This window comes from Moschus berezovskii, chromosome 15, assembly GCF_049115385.1.
Source record: "Moschus berezovskii isolate FMDL1 chromosome 15, NW_MosBer_1.0, whole genome shotgun sequence".
NCBI classification, from domain to species: domain Eukaryota; kingdom Metazoa; phylum Chordata; class Mammalia; order Artiodactyla; family Moschidae; genus Moschus; species Moschus berezovskii.
In genome coordinates, this window is record NC_142474.1 from 74,001,290 (window position 1) to 74,019,093 (window position 17,804).

At 47.4% G+C, this 17,804-nt stretch overlaps 1 protein-coding gene and 1 pseudogene across 2 annotated transcripts in view; both read left to right on the forward strand.

Moving 5' to 3' along the window:
• Positions 1–17,804, forward strand: part of IL2RA (interleukin 2 receptor subunit alpha) — a 52,916-nt gene that overhangs the window by 16,671 nt on the left and 18,441 nt on the right. For both annotated transcript variants that reach the window (XM_055426976.2, XM_055426986.2), the window contains exon 2: positions 13,419–13,601. In XM_055426976.2, coding sequence (XP_055282951.2) covers positions 13,419–13,601 — 183 coding nt within the window. The remainder of the gene's footprint in view (positions 1–13,418; positions 13,602–17,804) is intronic.
• Positions 3,669–4,611, forward strand: LOC129556792 (glia maturation factor gamma pseudogene; annotated as a pseudogene).

The window sequence follows — 17,804 nt, forward strand, 5'->3', positions numbered from 1 at the left end:
ACCCCCAGCCCACAGCCCGGTGACCCTGAACTTGGTTTTGCCACGTTTCCCTCAGCATGTGGGGGATTCCCAGGTGGTGCAGTGGTAAAGAATTGTCCACGTGCAATGTAGGAGACAATAAGAGATGCAGATTCAATCCCTGGGTCTGGAAGAGCCCCTGGAGAAGGAAATGGCAACCCGCTCCAGTATTTCTTGTCTGGAGAATCCCATGGACAGAGGAGCCTGATGGGCTACAGTCCACGTGGTTGCAAAGAGTTGGACATGACTGAGTGACTGAGCGGGCACGCCTCAGCACTTATGCTGAGTGAAGATGGACGTGTGTTGACTGAATGAACTAATGGACCGTATTATTGATGTGACTGCTAATACACTCAAGCATTCACTCAGGGCCTATGGCTGCCCGCACTGAGGAAATAGTTTAAACAAACAGTAGGTGACATGGACGGCCAACAACAACCAGAGATGACCAGATGTTTTGAAACTCAACAGTGGTGAGCCAGTGGGCCGTGATCAGGAAGCTGACCGTACTTCATTAGACGTGCAGGCCATTGTGAACGCAGGTGAGAGGAAGCAAACAGATCCAGAATTCTCACAGAGTTCTTAGAAGATAAAAAGCAAAAGAATCTCCACGTCCTTGTTCTGACACAATCAAGCTTTAAGTTATTAATATTTTAGATATTTTTTTCCAGCTCACAAAGCTTACATATCTTATCATTTGGTCCTAAAAACAACTCTGCTCCAGAGATAATAATAGCAACATCAAGACCTGGGGGGCAGAATTGAAATCTTTCTCTTACATTATTTCCATGGATGCATCTCTGTCATTCATACCCTTGCCGTTCACACTCCAGAAAACATTCCCCTTAAAGTCCCCAGGTGGCACTAGTGGTAAAGAAACCACCTGCCAATGCAGAAGACATAAGAGAAGTGGGTTTGATCCCTGGGTTGGGAAGATCCCCTGGAGAAGGCCATAGCAACACACTCCAATATTCTTACCTGGAGAACCCCAAGGACAGAGGAGCCTGGCTACAGTCCATGGGGTCGCAGAGAGTCAAACACAACTGAAGAAACTTAGCACACACGCACAGTCCCTGAATCTGACATTCTCTCTACCAGGTGAACCACCGTTGATCCTTCAAACACAGTAAAGCCGAGACCAGCCTTCCTCCTAAACAGACTCACAGGCTGGGAAGGCTTCCCCATCAGGGACACCATGCCGAGAGGCCCAGAGGACGGGTCAGCCTGGCAAAGGCAGTGACCTGGAGGACCTGGAGTGTCTAAGAAGCCCCTAAGGTCACACGCTCCTTAATGGTGCTGAGGAATCTGCCATCTGTGGTTTGACTGGCAGACTTGATTCCCGAAGTAAAGAAAAGAAATGTTGTCAATGCTTCCTGTCAAAAACTGAGTCTGGTGCTTGAGAAACCCACTTCCTGAATCAAAGGAGAAAGAGGGAGGGTGGTTGTGGCGCCCAGAGGTCGATCACGGAGGTGGAGAGCTCCGCACCTTCAGCTGTTGACTCCGGCACTAGTACAGTCACTCTGCGCTCTGGGACGCTAGGATGCTTGCCTTCTCAATGCTTTTTAATTTTTAGAAGGTATTTATTTATTTGACCACGCTGGGTCTTAGTTGCATCACGCGGGATCTTCCCTTGCAGCACACAGACCCTCTAGCTGCCGTGCACAGACTTGGTCGCTCCTCGAGGGCCCAGTTGCCCCACGGCATGTGGGATCTCAGTTCCCTGATCAGGGCTCTAACTCGCACTGTTAACTACTGGACAGCCAGTCAAGTCCCTGACTTGATGGTCTTTTTTCCTTTTCAGCTAGCTCAGGTAAACCTCATTGGCCACGATACTGCCACTGCACAAAACTGGTGACATTTGAAAACACATATTGGAAGCAGGGAAAGTTGGGAGGTGGAAGGAAATGATAAGATGCTCTGGCAGGTCTGCAGTCGGGAGGGCTGGAGGCGAGGGTGGACGGTACAGGAGATGGAGGGGGCTACGTATGCCAGGGTCCTGGAGAGGTCCAAGCAACGACTCCTGGGAAGGGATTGCACCCGATGGCAAAGGCGAGGGGAACTGAAGGGACTGAAGAGTTGCCTCATGGGCATCAGAGGGCCCTTAAAAGAAACAAGGACAAGAAGAACTGAGGGCTGTTTGAGTCCGTGTTTGTTTTTAACTTTTTATTCTGGGAGAATTACAGGTTTTCATGCAGTTGTAAATAGCAATATCAAGAGATCCAGTACAGCCTTCATTCAGTCCTCCCCACAATTGTAGCACTGTATCACCGCCAGGAAGTTGACCTCACTACGATCTATCAGTCTTGCTCAGACCTCAGCAATCTCACATGCTCTCATTCATGCACGTGTGTCTTCATTTCCATGTGACTATCCCACGTGTGTAGATTTCTGTGACCATGGGCAGAGCCAATGGACACAAAAGTTCCTATCCCAAGATCCCTCCCACTGCCTCGTTGTGACCATGGCCACGGGCCACCATCCTCCCGAACCCCTGGCAGACACTCAGCCACTCACCATCTCTATGATTGTGTCATTTTAAGACTACGAGGTAAATGGAATCGCACGATATGGAACCTTTGAAACTGGCTTTTTTTCACTCAATCTAATTCCTTTGCGATCTACCTTTCTGCACATAATTCCCTTTCCAATCCATCTTTCTGGATTCCTTAGCTGGCATTATCCAAACATTATCCAAAAAAGTGCTTCTCTCCTTCTAACTCCACGCCATGTTTTTCAGTATCACTATTGACGGCAACCCACTCCAGTATTCCTGCCTGGAGAGTCCCATAGACAGAGGAGCCTGGCAGGCTGTAGTCCACGGGGTCACAAAGAGTCGGACACGACTGAGCAGCGAGAACACACACACAGATGGTTTGCTATCTCTTAAAATCATTTCATTATTTTATCACTACTACCATTGCTTCTTTTGGGCTTTACTGGACACACTACCATAAAATTTGCAAGTAGAGATAGCTCTACTTCTTTTCTTTCTAGTATTTAGGCGGCTACGTGTTCTTTTATCTGATTGCATTGAGTAAAACCCCAGTGGCGAGTTAAGTAGAAGAGGAAATAGCAGGTTTTGAGCAGAGCTGGGGCACCAGAGGATGGCCAGATGGGGAGGTGAAGGCACTACGTCTTGACGAGGCAGCACAGCATCCTGGCCCAGACCTCAGCTCAGAAGCCCAGACGAGCCTCTAGCCCCATCACTGAGGGTCCTCTAGCCACGCAACCCTGCTGGGCAACATCAGGCAATTCTCCAAGCCTCGCTGTGCCTCAGTGTCTCATTTGTAAAATGGTAGGAATCATGATAATAGCTTCTTCGTGGTGTAGTTGTCAGGATCAAATCAGGGCATATTTGTGAGGGCTTGTCATTGTTACTTTAAGACAAATGATTAAATTAACTCTTAAACTCTCCCAGTGTTAATTCCTAATACAGCAAACAATGATGGATATAATCTACAAAGACAAAAGCTCTGGGGTGTGGCCCTCAGTAATTTTTGAAAGCGTAAAGAGGTCTAACACCAAAAGGTTTGAGGATCACTGCCTTTGTCATATTGGTTATTCAAAGAATTGAAATTTGGAGAGCTGTGGTCCCCACCCCTAGAAGACAGTGGAACCAAGGAAAGAAGAGGCCCCTGGACAGTAAAGTCATGTCCGACTCCCTGGTGGTGTGTGTGGTGGACCCAGAGCTAAAGGAAAAGCTGAGGAAATTCCACTTCCGAAAAGAGAAGGACAATGCAGCCATAATAATGACGGTGGACAAGGACCAGCAGATGGTGGTGCTGGAGAACGAATTTCAGAATATTTCTCCAGAGGAACTAAAAATGGAGTTGCCTGAGAGGCAGCCCAGGTTCGCGGTTTATAGCTACAAGTGCATGCACGCCGATGGCCGAGTGTCCCACCCCTGGTGTTTCATCTTCTCCAGCCCCGTGGGCTGCGAGCCTGAACACCAGATGACATATACAGGGAGCAAAAACAGGCTGGGGCAGACAACAGAGCTCACAAAGGTGTTTGAAATCCGCACCACCGATGACCTCACCGAGGCCTGGCTCAAACAGAAGGTGTCTTTCTTTCATTGACCTCTGGGCTGGAAACCTGAACTCAGCCCCCCTAGGGCCTGAACATCCCAGACCTTAAAGAAATTAAAATGCAACAACTCAGAACCTCAAAAAAAAAGAATTGAAATATGTCCAAGTTTGTTGGTCAATATCTGCTCTTTGAACTTCTCAAATGATCCGTCTGCACTCCTTCCCCTGGCTCTTCCCACACATCCGCGACTGAAGGGTCATCCTGTGGCAGACGGGGGCTGTGGGACGCTGGCTTCACCCTTACATTGGCATCTGTCACGCTGGTTCCCGACTCCCTCTATCCTGCTTATTCAACACTTTGAATCTCATGCCTACAGAGAAACCAACTGCATCACTCTCTGTGTTTTTGTGGTGACCTGGGGTCCATGCAAACCTTCTCTCCGCATGCTGTCTTCTTCATCCCTGCTTCTTCTGACACATTTAAATTTGCTATTTGAAATTATTTCCTGAAAGTAAAAGTGAGATCTTTTTTTAAAGGTTGGCATGAGGGGGCTTCTTTGGTGGCTTGGTGATAAAGAATCCTCCAGCCAATGCAGGAGACAAGGGTTCAATCCCTGGTCCAGGAAGATCCCACTTGCCGCGGAGCAACTAAGCCCATACTCCACAACTACTGAGCCTGTAATCTAGAGCTGGGAAACTGCAACTACTGAAGTCTAGGTCCTAGAGCCCATGCTCCGCAACGAGAAGCCAGCACAATGAGAAGCCTGCACGTTGCTGAGAGCAGCCCCCACCCACCACAGCTAGAGAAAGCCTGAGCAGCAATGAAGTCCTGGCACAGCCAAAAATAAACAGATCTTTTTTTTTTTTTTCACATCTTAGGCTTGGCTCGGGAGAGCACAACCACACCACATCGAAACAGATCTTTTTAATTAAAAAAAAGAAATAGTGTGAGTCGCTCAGTCATATAAGACTCTTTGCGACCCCATGGACTATAGCCCGCCAGGTTCCTCTGTCCGTGAGATTCTCCAGGCAAGAATACTGGAGTGGGTTGCCACTTCCTTCTCCAGGGGAATCTTCCCAACCCAGGAACTGAACTCAGGTCTCCTGCATTGCAAGCAGATTCTCCACTGTGAAAAAAAAATAAGTCGTTCCTTTAAAAAAAAAAAGGTAGGCGCGTAGGCAGCGATAGTGGGATTTCCTGTGATTCTGGTCCCATCGCCTTGAGCTGTGTGACTTCAGGCAACTGACTGAACCTCAGCTCCCTGACATGTAAAGTGGGGTGACAATCTCTCCCTTTGAGGGTTGCAGTGAGCATGGAAGTTAATCTCTACAAGGGAGCAGCCACAGGCGGGGCTCAGGTTTCACAACTACTGTTATATAAATAGCCCCAAATGGAGGACGTGAGCTCTGAATTCTTCAAAGATAATGATCTGAATTCAACCACAACACTTCACAAACACTTCCCAGTGACCCAGATAGTGTAGACAGAGCCCTGCCTCCAGCTAGAGGAGCTTCCACCGCTGGTGACAAGCATGCTTGTTCCTGACGCTAGCTACGGGGGGAAGCACTGAACCGGAAGTCGGGGCTCTGCGTGTCCCAGGTTTGCGGCTATTCGTTGAATGGAACAAGGCCTGTTTCCTTAATCAACAAAAGGGCAGGTTAACCTTAACTATCTCTGGAGTCTCTCCCAGCTCTCGGATCCTGGGATCCTATTGAGATTAATGGTAAACATGTCCTATAATATTTTAGTTTGCACCCGAAACTCCTGCTTTTTCTGAGGCTCAGACTGCTGGGTGGGCTCCCCAAGGAATTTGGAGACTGTCTCTTACATTTAGATAAATCTCTGAATATTCATTGGAAGGACTGAGGCTGAAGCTGAAGCTCCAATACTTTAGCCACCATCAGGTGCCCTGATGAGGTGCCCTCATTGGGGAAAGACTGAGGGCAGGAGGAGAAGGGGGTGACAGAGGATGAGACGGTTGGATGGCATCACTGACTCGATGGACATGAGTTTGAGCAAACTCTGGGAGATAGTGAAGGACAGGGAAGCCTGGCGTGCTGCAGTCCATGGGGTCACAAAGAGTTGGAGATGACTTAGCGATTGAACGGCAACAGCAAATCTCGGGGTTCTTCTTAGATTTGACACAGATGAGTGTTTTGGGGTCAAGAACCACACCATTTCTTTAACCAGTGCCGCAAACTTTAATGGCTCCTATATCCCTTGTGTAAAGCTCAGTAAACCGTCATCACCTAGAAGTTTCTGTGCTTGGTGAGCTCTTCTGACGTCTACCCCCAGGCCCCAACATGTGCTCGGCCAGGCAGAGGGGCACAGAGATGAAGCCTGGCCTCAGAGCTGGCCCGGCTGTTCGGGCAAACATAACTTGACCCTGGTTCACTCACAGAGTGAAGACTCTTATCTCAGACCTTCTCCACATCCTTTCGAAGCCGCTTCCCTTGCCTTGTCTTTCATGTTGCTCCCATGGGCCACAGGGGCTGTACGAGTGCTCTTTTGTTTTCAGCAACACCAGAAAAGAATTTTTAAAAAACTTACCTAGTCCACAGCTGTTTTCACCCTTCCACCTTTCCTCCAGCCAAGGGAGTTCTCAGTGCACCCTCTCAGATGCTTTTCCTGGGAACACAGTGCAGCAGAAGCAGGTTTAGCAGCACCTAAGGACCCCACTGGTGGGCCCCTGGGGGAGGCGGGCCCCTGGGGAGGGGGCTGCCACTGCTAGATGCTGAACGCGCCTGTAGCCCCCGGCAGATTCGAGGCACTCGTGAGAAATCGTGTCAGCATCCACACTCACCCTATCATTCCAACAAGCCCCCCGCAGGCCACGTGTCTGCTTGTCAAAGTGTGACAGGTTCCGCTGCTCACAAGTGAAGCAGAGTCCTAGCGGCTCTAGGGAATCAGACTTCCCACTCAAAGGACTGACTTCCCTCCAGGTGCTGATATTTCTGGTTAACTTGAGGGACACAAAAACACCTCAGCACAAAACTCATCTTAGTTCTTTGTGGTTGCCATTGTTTAGTTGCTAAATCGTCTCTGACTCTTGGTGACCCCAAGGACAATAGCCCCCCAGGCTCCTCTGTCCATGGTATTCCCCAGGCGAGAATACTGGAGTGGGTTGCCATTTCCTTCTCCAGGGGATCTTCCCGACCCAGGGATTGAACCCACGTCTCCTGCACTTTACTACTGAGCCACCAGGGAAGCCCGCATCTTAGTTCTATTCTCTTCTAAAAACAAAATGGCAAAACACGAAGGGTAGCTTTGTGTTGGGGGGAGTGACATTGAAAGCACACGCGGAGCGAAAGAAAGGGTATCAGGATCCCAACTGCAATTAGGAAGCCCCGGTTCTGCATCTCTTGTCACTCCTACTGGGTGACTGGTCACTTAGAGGAAGGGAAGTGACTGCCCTGCGTCACCAAGTTTCTCATCTTTTATTGGAAACCCAAGCAGTAGGAGCTGTCCTTCTGGAAACAGCAGCAGATGGTTGATGGTTTGGTCTAACGTTCAAAAGGAGAGAGCAGGACCTCCCTGGTGGCCCAGTGGATAAGAACCTGCCTGCCAACACAAGGGACACAGGTTCAACCCCTGGTCTGGAAAGATCCCACCTGCAGGGCAACCAAGCCTGTTCGCCTCAACTACTGAGCGCCTGCTCTAGAGCTGGTGAGCCACAGCTCCTGGAGCCTGTGTGCCTAGAGCCTGCACTCTGCATTAAGCACTGCCACCACAGTGAAGCCTGGGCATCCAACTTGCCACATCGAGAGAAAAGTCCACGCAAAGCAATGCAGACCCAGCACGGCCAAAAATAAATAAATACACCTGAAAAAAAATAAAAAGAAGAAGAAGAGGAGGAGGCAAGAAAGAAGAGAGCAGACACCCGGGAGACAGAACAGCTGGTCTGGATCCCTTAGTCTGTTGCACCGCATCGAGAGGATGCCTCAGCTGTCTCTCCCCCTGCACGGGCGTGGTGAGATGGAGGAGGTGAGGCTCCAGCGATCCACTGGAGGGAAAACAAAACAACGGAGACCACAAGCAGTGAGTGTCCCAGGGGCGCCCGCCCTCGTCCACCTTCCTCCCAGACCTGCGTGGTGACACAGCCCAGAGCAAGGCAGCTCTCAGCGACGGTCGCCAGTGTCAGCTGGAGACGCCGGAAGTGCACGGATTCCTGCACTTCCGTTGAACAGGGAATTCCTGGAGGCAACAAACCTACAAATATCCCAAGAGGAGATGCACCCGGGCCAGTGTGGATGGAGGTGGGGTGGGTGCAGGGCGGAGGGACATGTGTGTGGGGTCCCGCCTGTGTCTTTCCAATTACCTGTCTTAACTAAAATCTGAAATGAGACAGGATAAGAACTCAATTTTAACTCTTTAAGTGAGAGTGGAAGCTCTTGGGGTTTGCAGGATTAATGGTAATCACTGGCTCTCTTTCCGCCTCTGCACACGCGAAAGGGAGGAGGTGGCAAGAGCACATCAGTGTTCCTCTGAGGCCCTGGCAGGACCCCGCCTGGACCCCCGGTCCGAGCTCTGAGCATTCACCCCAAGTCCCAGCACCAGGCTAGGAATGCACACAGTTCTCCTCCACTCCAGAAGCAGCACATGCTTTCAACCCTCTCCGAAGAGAAAATAACATCCAATTTAGAAATGTGTCATTGCTTTAAAACGACAGAGAGAAAAACAGTTCCCTTCCCACTTGCAAACACGTTTTCTGTGTTTGCCTCCTGAGTTGGGGAAATGGGCAGAGTGGAGAGCAGAGAAAGACTTCTGTTAGAAAGGCAGAGCCTCCGGTGGAAACAGAAAATAGATTTGGAAAGGTGGGTACAAGAGTAAATGCAGAAAAAGCCCCTTTGCTGAATTTTGAGAATTTTAGAGTAAAACTAGGGAATGAAGGCAGCTGCCATGCTATGTGGGAAGAAAATTCGTAAGGATAATATGAGGAAAGGGGATGTAAAGACATTTTGCTGAGTCACATAAACAGGATTGTCCTTCTTCAACACTTATCTGCTTCCCTGGTGGTTCAGATGATAAAGAATCCGCCTGCAATGCAGGAGGCCTGGGTTTGATCCCTGGGTCAGGAAGATCCCCTGGAGAAGAGCATGGCAACCCACTCCAGTATTCTTGCCTGGAGACTTCCATGGACAGAGGAGGCTGGTTGGTTACAGTCCATGGGTTTGCAAAGAGTCAGACATGACTGAACAACTTTTACTCACTCACTCCTCTGCAAGATTTCAGGAGAGACAAGGCATTTTCCATTCTTTTTTTTTTTTTAAGATGTACTGATGTTTCTTTTATGACCACTCTGAGAAGGACTTTAAAAAAATCCCAGATTTAATCTTATTAAAAAGAACAACCCACCCTCTGTCTGCCTTTGCTGAACACCCTCCCACCCCGCCTTCTTCAGATGACATTTGCATCAGTCTTTGCAGGGTTCCAGGGCAAAGGGTTATAGTCAAGTTCTTTACTAGTTTTTAGCTATAGATCAGGGAAGTTTCATTGCTTCTAGATTCCAGGAAAGATGCTTTGATAAAAAGCAAGTCTGTGGGAATAAGAAGTTCTGGAACTTTCCTTTGTCCCCACATGACCTTCTCTATGCTCAGGCTAATTTATGATGATCCCGGAAATTTCCATGGCCAAATTAAAAAAAGCATATCACCACGTAAATAGTTTTCAAGGACACAAAGTTGTCCCAAGGGCAATTTGACTGGTTCTTTCCAAATTTCTGTGCTTGGAAACTTTCTTGGTTTGTGATTGAGTCGTCAGATTCCGAATGCATCTGACGTCAATTCTTTGTGCTAGTGAATAATCGTGAGAGTTGCTTCGGTATACTTCTTACTGATTTTTTGGAAGTAAAATTACTTGCAGTGAAATGCACAGATCTGAAGTATACGATTTTGATGAGTTTTGGCCATTAACCAAACATTTCAGAAATGGAGACCTGATTGAAATTAAAAGGTGTTTGTTTGGGGTTTGTTAGGAATACCCCAGAGAAGTCCTTGACCAAGGGGGAAAGGGCAAGGGCAGTGAGAATTGGGAGACTGGGACTGACCCTGTTGATACTCTGTATAAAATAGATAACTAATGGAACCCACTGTACAGCACAGGGAGCTCTACCCCATGCTCTGTGGTGACCTGAATGGGAAGGAGTCCAAAAAATAGGGGATCTGTGTATATCTATGCCTGACTCATTACGCTGTACAATAGAAACTAACACAATATTGTAGCACAATGGACTCCAATAAAAATTAAGAAAAGAAGCCCTTGAATTGTCTCCCCACTCCACCCCGAACAATAAAATAAGGGAGGCTTATAAAGGGAAAACCCACAAGGTTACAGTCAGTGACAGGACTTGTTTACCAAGAATTATAGTTGGAGCTGGCAAGCATAAGGGTGCTTCTTGCGTTCCAATTTGTTGAAAAGGCTGCACAGTTTCAAGGGGGGACCTTAGACCATCGGTTTGCAGCTGCGGGTAGATATTGTTTTGAAAACGGTTGGTGGTGTCTTAAAGTTTGGACAATTCAGAGAAAATTCAAGTTGTTGGTGGCGCGGGGAGGTGTCTGAGAACAGCTCTTCCGTGGCCCCGACTCCACTTTTGTATGCCTGAGCTGTGATGAGTCCGTTATAATTTCAATCTGTGCTCAGGATGAAGATGCACACCCAAGGACCCAGCATTTCCATCACGCCGCCGACTCCTGCGGTCAGTCCCGCCCACCACGAGCAAACCCTGGTTTACTTTCTTTCCGGATCCTAGCGTTGTCTTTTCTTGGACTTTATATAAGTGGGATCAACGTGCGTGTGTGTGGTTTTATCTTCTTTTGTTCAACATAGTGTTTTTGAGATTACTTAAAGCTACTATAAATGTTTAAGCGTTTTCATAGACACAAGATTTCACTCCTCCTGGATAAATACCCAGGAGTGGGATGGTTGGATCGTACGGCAGGTATATATCTAACGTCATTTTTTAAAACTTTGAATTTTTCAAGGTAACAGTGTTATTTTCACTCCCACCAGTAATGTCAGCAAGTTGCAGTTGCCCCCTGCCAACATTTGGTATTCTCAGTCTTGTCTCTATTTTACCCATTCTAATGGACTCTTTCAACGTGGCTTCTGATTTGCTTTTCTGTGATGTCTAATGTTGTCAGGAGCACTTTTTCAAGTGATTACTGATAATCAGATATCTTCTTTGGAGAAGTGACTTGAACACTCCTTGCCCACTTATTTATTGTTTGCAACATTATGGTATCATACAGAGTAATTTCACTCCCTAAAACTCCTCTGTGCTCTACATATTCATCTCTCCAGCCTCCCTAACCCTTGGCAACCACTGATTTCTTTTGTTTTTTTTTACTGCCTTCATAGTTTTTCCTTTTCTAGAATGTCTTATAGTTAGAATCATACAATGTGTGGTCTTTTAAGATCGTCTTCTTTCACTTAGTAATATGCATTAACGTTTCTTCCATGTCTTCTGACTTGATAGCTCATTTCTTTTTAGCTCTGAATAAAATTCCATTGTCTGAATTTACCACAGTTTATATCTTCACTCCTTTACTGAGGGACATCCAAGATTGTTTTTTCTGGACAGAGAAAAAAGAAGCTGAATTAGCATCTATTCTATGACTGTTATGTCCTGGGTGCTCTGAAAGTTACCTTGATATGTTATTTCACATAATAATTAAAACAAATCAGTAAAGTAATCATTATTATACGAATTTTACAGAAAAGGAAGCCATGTCTTAGATAAGTAACTACAATAAAACTGTGTGACTAGTAAGCTGGTGGAGCTATAATTTAGAGACCCAGCTTCCTTCCCTTTCCACCACACTGCATTTCTTACCTTATTATGATTATTACAATTACCAGAATTTAATTATGTGACGGGCTTCCCAGGTGGCGCTAATGGTAAAGAACCCGCCTACCAAAGCAGGAGACATTAAGAGATGCGGGTGCGACCCCTGGATCGGGACGATCCCCTGGAGGAGGGCATGGCAACCCACTCCAGTATTCTTGCCTGGAGAATTCCATGGACAGAGGAGCCTGGCGGGCTACAGTTCATGGGGTCGCAAAGAGTCAGAGATGACTGAAGTGACTCAGCATGTACGCATGCACGTTCTGTTACAGGTTCCTCTGCAACTGCTGGCCCACTCGGCCGTTCAAATTGCTGTTGTTTAGTCCCTTCTGGGTTAGAGGTGGGACAAGCTGTTGACATTCTCCTCATCCTCTTGGGGGTGTCAAGAGGGTCCTGCATCCTGGATGGGGATGGGGGTGGCCCCCAGGACGGTGAGTGGCTGGGCAGAGCGTGAGGGCTCAGTGTCCACTCCACGCTGAGTGACTGACTCACAACTGGCAGATGGCCCTCTGCCGACCGCGGGTGCAGCCACCCGCCCAGAACCGATGCCCTTCTGCTGGGTGGCGAGGCCAGCTGCAGGCAGCCCTGGCCGCCTCACTTTCTCCCGTTTCCTGTGCTGTCCTGTCCACCTCCTCCACACAGCCTATGACTTTTTCCTGAAAAATCTCATCTCTTGAAGCAGGGCAACGTGTCTAGAGACACACCGTGGAATCCCTGTTCTGATGAGACCAGCACGTTTCCCTCCCCATAACAGCTGGGTGTTCAGCCACTTCTTCGAGTGTCTTTAGTGGGAAACCAGTGATGGTTTTTTGGGCCAAGGGACGGTGAGGTTTTGTGGGGTGAGAAGAAATTTGGTAAACTCAGAGGTGGGTAGATGGGTGAGAAACACATTTCCTACTCACCACACAGAGTGAACACTTTACAAATATTTCTCCTCCAAGAAACGATTTCTCAACAGATACATTTCATCCCTCAGTTAAATCCAGGTGGCTTCCCCCGCTCCCCGCCTTTCCTCATGTTAGTGAAGTGAAAGTCGCTCAGTTGTGTCCGACTCTTTGCAACCCCACGGACTATACCCTGGAACTCTCCAGGCCAGAATACTGGAATGGGTAGCCTTTCCCTTCTCCAGGGATCTTCCCAACCCCGGGATCGAACCCAAGTCTCCTGCATTGCAGGTGGATTCTTTACCAGCTGAGCCACCAGGGAAGGCTTTCCTTATGTTCCTTGTATAGAAACTATGCTTGCTCAGCGGGAGTCATCAGAATAAAACCCCAGCTGTTTCTAGTCATTTAGTTCGAAAGACACTGTAGCTTGGAGAAGAACTTGGCTGAAGTTAAATTTTGAACCATCTCTGATCTGAAGGTTTCTAAAGAACCTTCAACAGCCCGAGTTTCTTTCCAGGAAAAAGTGGGGTACATGCCAACTCCTTAAATCAAGGGAAGTAATGTGGGATTCGATCATTTTGATGGTTGACTGTGCTCGTGTTTGGAAGCTCCTGGATTACTAAGGTGCCTTTTTGTCTTGGCAGAGGCTTGTCACGATGACCCTCCAAGTCTCAGAAACGCCATGTTCAAGGTCCTCAAGTACGAGGTGGGTACCATGATAAACTGTGACTGCAAGACAGGCTTCCGCAGAGTGTCGGCCGTCATGCGCTGCGCGGGGGACTCCAGCCACTCTGCCTGGGAAAACAGATGCCTCTGCAACAGCACCTGTAAGAATTTCCACTGGTAACCTCGAGGGAAGGAGAAAAACTGTAGCAAAGAAGGAGGCAGGGCTGCAACTGTCCTTGGGGGCTGGGGGTTAGAATTCCTTTACAATGTTGTTAGTTTCTGCTGGATAAGGAAGTGAATCAGCTACAAGTATGCATATATCCCCTCCCTCCCAGCCTCCCTCCCACCCCTAATCCCGCCCCTCTAGGTCACCACAGGGCACCGAACTGAGCTCCCTGTGCTGTGCAGCAGCTCCCCGCTGCAGTCTGTGGGGTCGCTGAGGGTCAGACATAACTGAGCGACTTCACTTTCACTTTTCACTTTCACACCTTGGAGAAGGAAATGGCAACCCACTCCAGTGTTCTTGCCTGGAGAATCCCAGGGACGGGGGAGCCTGGTGGGCTTCCGTCTATGGGGTCACACAGAGTCGGACACGACTGAAGTGACTTAGCAGCAGCAGCAGCAGTGTATATATGTCAATGCTGCTCTCTCGGTTCGTCCCACCCTCCCCTTCCCCTGCTGGGTCCACATGTCCACTCTCTGCATCTGCGTCTCTATTCCTGCCCTGCAGATAGGCTCATCTGTACTGCTTTTCCACGATTCAGAAAGACACATGCACCTCAGTGTTCACTGCAGCACTATGTACAACAGACAGGACGTGGAAGCAACCTAAGTGTCCATTGACAGAGGAATGAATAAAGATATGCTACATATATACAATGGAGTATTACTCGGCCATAAAAAGGGATGAAATTGGGTCATTTGTAGAGATTCAGATGGACCTAGAGTCTGCCACTCCAAGCCCTCAAGGAAACTACACTTTAAGAGGGCGTGGGGGGGGCAGACATTACACTAATAACTATTAAACAACTGAGAATAATTGCAGATCATAATGCTGTGAATGCAGCCCATGCAACTGAGCTGCTCTCCACAGCAGCGGCACCACTGCCATTCTGTAGTCCAGTTCAGTCACTCAGTCGTGTCCAACTCTTTGCAACCCCATGGTTTGCAGCATGCCAGGCTTCCCTGTCCTTTCCCAACTCCCAGAGCCTACTCAAATTCATGTCCATCAAGTTAGTGATGCCAGCCAACCACCTCATCCTCTGTCGTCCCCTTTTCGTCCTGCCTTCAATCTTTCCCAGCATCAGGGTCTTTTTTTTAAAAAGAATCAGCTCTTTTCATCAGGTGGCCAAAGTACTGGAGTTTCAGCTTTAGCAGCAGTCTTTCGAATGAATATTCAGGACTGATTTCCTTGAAGATTGGTTTGATCTCCTTGCAGTGCAAGGGACTCTCAAGAGTCTTCTCTAACACCACAGTTCAAAAGCATTAGTTTTTTGGTGCTCAGTTTTCTTTATAGTTCAACTCTCACATCCATACATGACTACTGGAAAAACCATAGCCTTGATTAGACGGACCTTTGTTGGTAAAGTAGTGTCTCTGCTTTTTAATATGCTGTCTAAGTTGGTCACAGCTTTTCTTCCGAAGAGCAAGCGTCTTTTCATTTAATGGCTGTAGTCACCATCTGCAGTGATTTTGGAGCCCCAAAAAATAGTCTGACACTGTTTCCATTGTTTCCCCATCTATTCGCCATGAAGTGATGGGACCGGATGCCATGATCTTAGTTTTCTGAATGTTGAGTTTTAAGCCAATTTTTTCACTCTCTTCTTTCATTTTCATCATGAGGCTCTTTAGTTCTTCTTCACTTTCTGCCATAAGAGTGGTGTCATCTGCATATCTGAGGTTATTGATATTTCTCCTGGCAGTCTTGATTCCAGCTTGTCCTTCATCCAGCCCAGCATTTCGCATGATGCATTCTGCATATAAGTTAAATAAGCAGTGTGACAATATACAGTCTTGACATATTCCTTTCCGAATTTGGAACCAGTCCATTGTTCCATGTCTGGTTCTAACTGTTGCTTCTTGACCTGCATACAGATTTCTCAGGAGGCAGGTAAAGTGGTCTGGTATTTCCATCTCTTTAAGAATTGTCCAGTTTGTTGTGATCCACACAGTCAAAGGTTTTAGTGTAGTCAATAAAGCAGAGTAGATGTTTGTCTGGAATTCTCTTGCTTTTCCTATGATCCAACAATCATAGGATGTTGGCAATTTGATTTCTGGTTCCTCTGCCTTTTCTAGATCAAGCTTGAACATCTGCAAGTTCTCAGTTCACATACTGTTGAATCCTAGATTGGAGAATTTTGAGCATTACTTTGCTAATGTGTGAAATGAGTGCAATTGTGCAGTAGTTTGAACATTCTTTGGCATTGCTTTTCTTTGGGATTGGAATGAAAACTGACCTTTTCCAGTCCTGTGGCCACTGCTGAGTTTTCCAAATTTGCTAGCATATTGTGTGCAGCACTTTAGCAGCAGCAGCATCTTTTAGGATTTGAAGTAGTTCAGCTGGAATTCCATCACCTCCACTAGCTTTGTTCATAGTGATGCCTCCTAAGGCCCACTTGACTTCACATTCCAGGATGTCTGGCTCTAGATAAGTGATCACATCATCGTGGTTGTCTGGGTCATGAAGATGTTTTTTGTACAGTTCTTCTGTGTATTCTTGCCACCTTTTCTTAATATCTTCTGCTTCTGTTGGGTCCATACCATTTCTGTCCTTTATTGAGCCCATCTTTGCATGAAAAATTCCCTTGGTTTCTCTAATTTTCTTGAAGAGATCTCTAAACATGTCCATTCTATGGTTTTCCTCTATTTTTCTGCATTGATCGTTTAGGCAGCCTTTCTTCTCTCTCCCTGTTAGTCTCTGGGACTCTGCATTCAGATGGGTGTGTCTTTCCTTTTCTCCCTTCCTTTCACTTCTCTTCTTTTCGCAGCTATTTGTAAGGCCTCCTCAGACAGCCATTTTGCCTTTTTGCATTACTTCTTCTTGGGGATGGTTTTGATAACTGCCTCCTGTACAGTGTCACAAACCTCCGTCCATAGATCTTCAGGCATTCTGCCTATCAGATTTAATCCTTGAATCTATTTCTCACTTCCACTGTACAATCATAGAAAGTGAAAGTGAAGTCGCCCAGTCATGTCTGACTCTTTGCGATCCCATGGACTGTAGCCTACCACAGTCCTCCGTCCATGGGAGTTTCCAGGCAAAAGTACTGGAGTGGGTTGCCATTTCCTTCTCCAGAGGATCTTCCCAACCCAGGGATTGAACCTGGGTTTCCCGCATTGTGGGCAGACGCTTTACCATCTGAGCCACCAGGAAAGTGGGATTTGATTTAGGTTATACTTGAATGGTCTAGTGGTTTTCCTAGTTTCTTCAATTTAAGTATCAATTTTGCAATAAGGATTTCATGATCTGAGCCACAGTCAGCTCCTGGTCTTGTTTTTGCTGATGGAATAGAGCTTCTCCATCTTCACCCACAAAGAATATAATCAATCTGATTTTGGTATTGACCATCTGGTGATGTCCACATGTAGAGTTGTCTCTTGTGTTGTTGGAAGAGGGTGTTTGCTGTGACCAGTGTGTTCTCCTGGCAAAACTATTCGCCTTTGCCCTGCTTCATTTTGTACTCCAAAGCCAAAGTTGCCTGTTACTCCAAGTATCTCTTGATTTCCTACTTTTGCATTCCAGTCCCCTATGATGAAAAGGACAACTTTTTTTGGTGTTAGTTCTAGAAGGTCTTGTAGGTCATCATAGAGCCATTCAATTTCAGCTTCTTCAGCATTAGTGGTTAGGACAAAGACTTGGATTACTGTGATATTGAATGGTTTGTCTTGGAAGCAGAGATCATTCTGCCTTTTCTGAGACTGCACACATTGCCATTCTTTAGGATGCCCTCTGACTCTTAAACGACCTGCCTTCGGGAGATAGGAGTGGCTAAGATTGCTCCTCTGGCCGCCACACTCACCTCCATGCATGGTGTCGACAGGCTGATAGCCAGAACGGGGTCCCTTTTAGGGAGACACACAGGCACAAACCATTCCGCCAGAAAAACTCAGGTCCTTTGGTAACACACTGTAGGCTACTACCATCACGTGCAGGAAGCCTGCCTGGTGGGCTGGTGCTCTGCTGCCCGTGAACAGGCCCTCTGAGAGCCCCCGAGGACAGGGTATGTGGGGCTCATTTTTATAACCTCAGCATCCCCCGATATTGCCTGGCATGTTGCTGCTGCTGCTGCTAAGTCACTTCAGTCGTGTCTGACTCTTAGCGACCCCATGGACAGCAGCCTACCAGGCTCCGCCGTCCCTGGGAT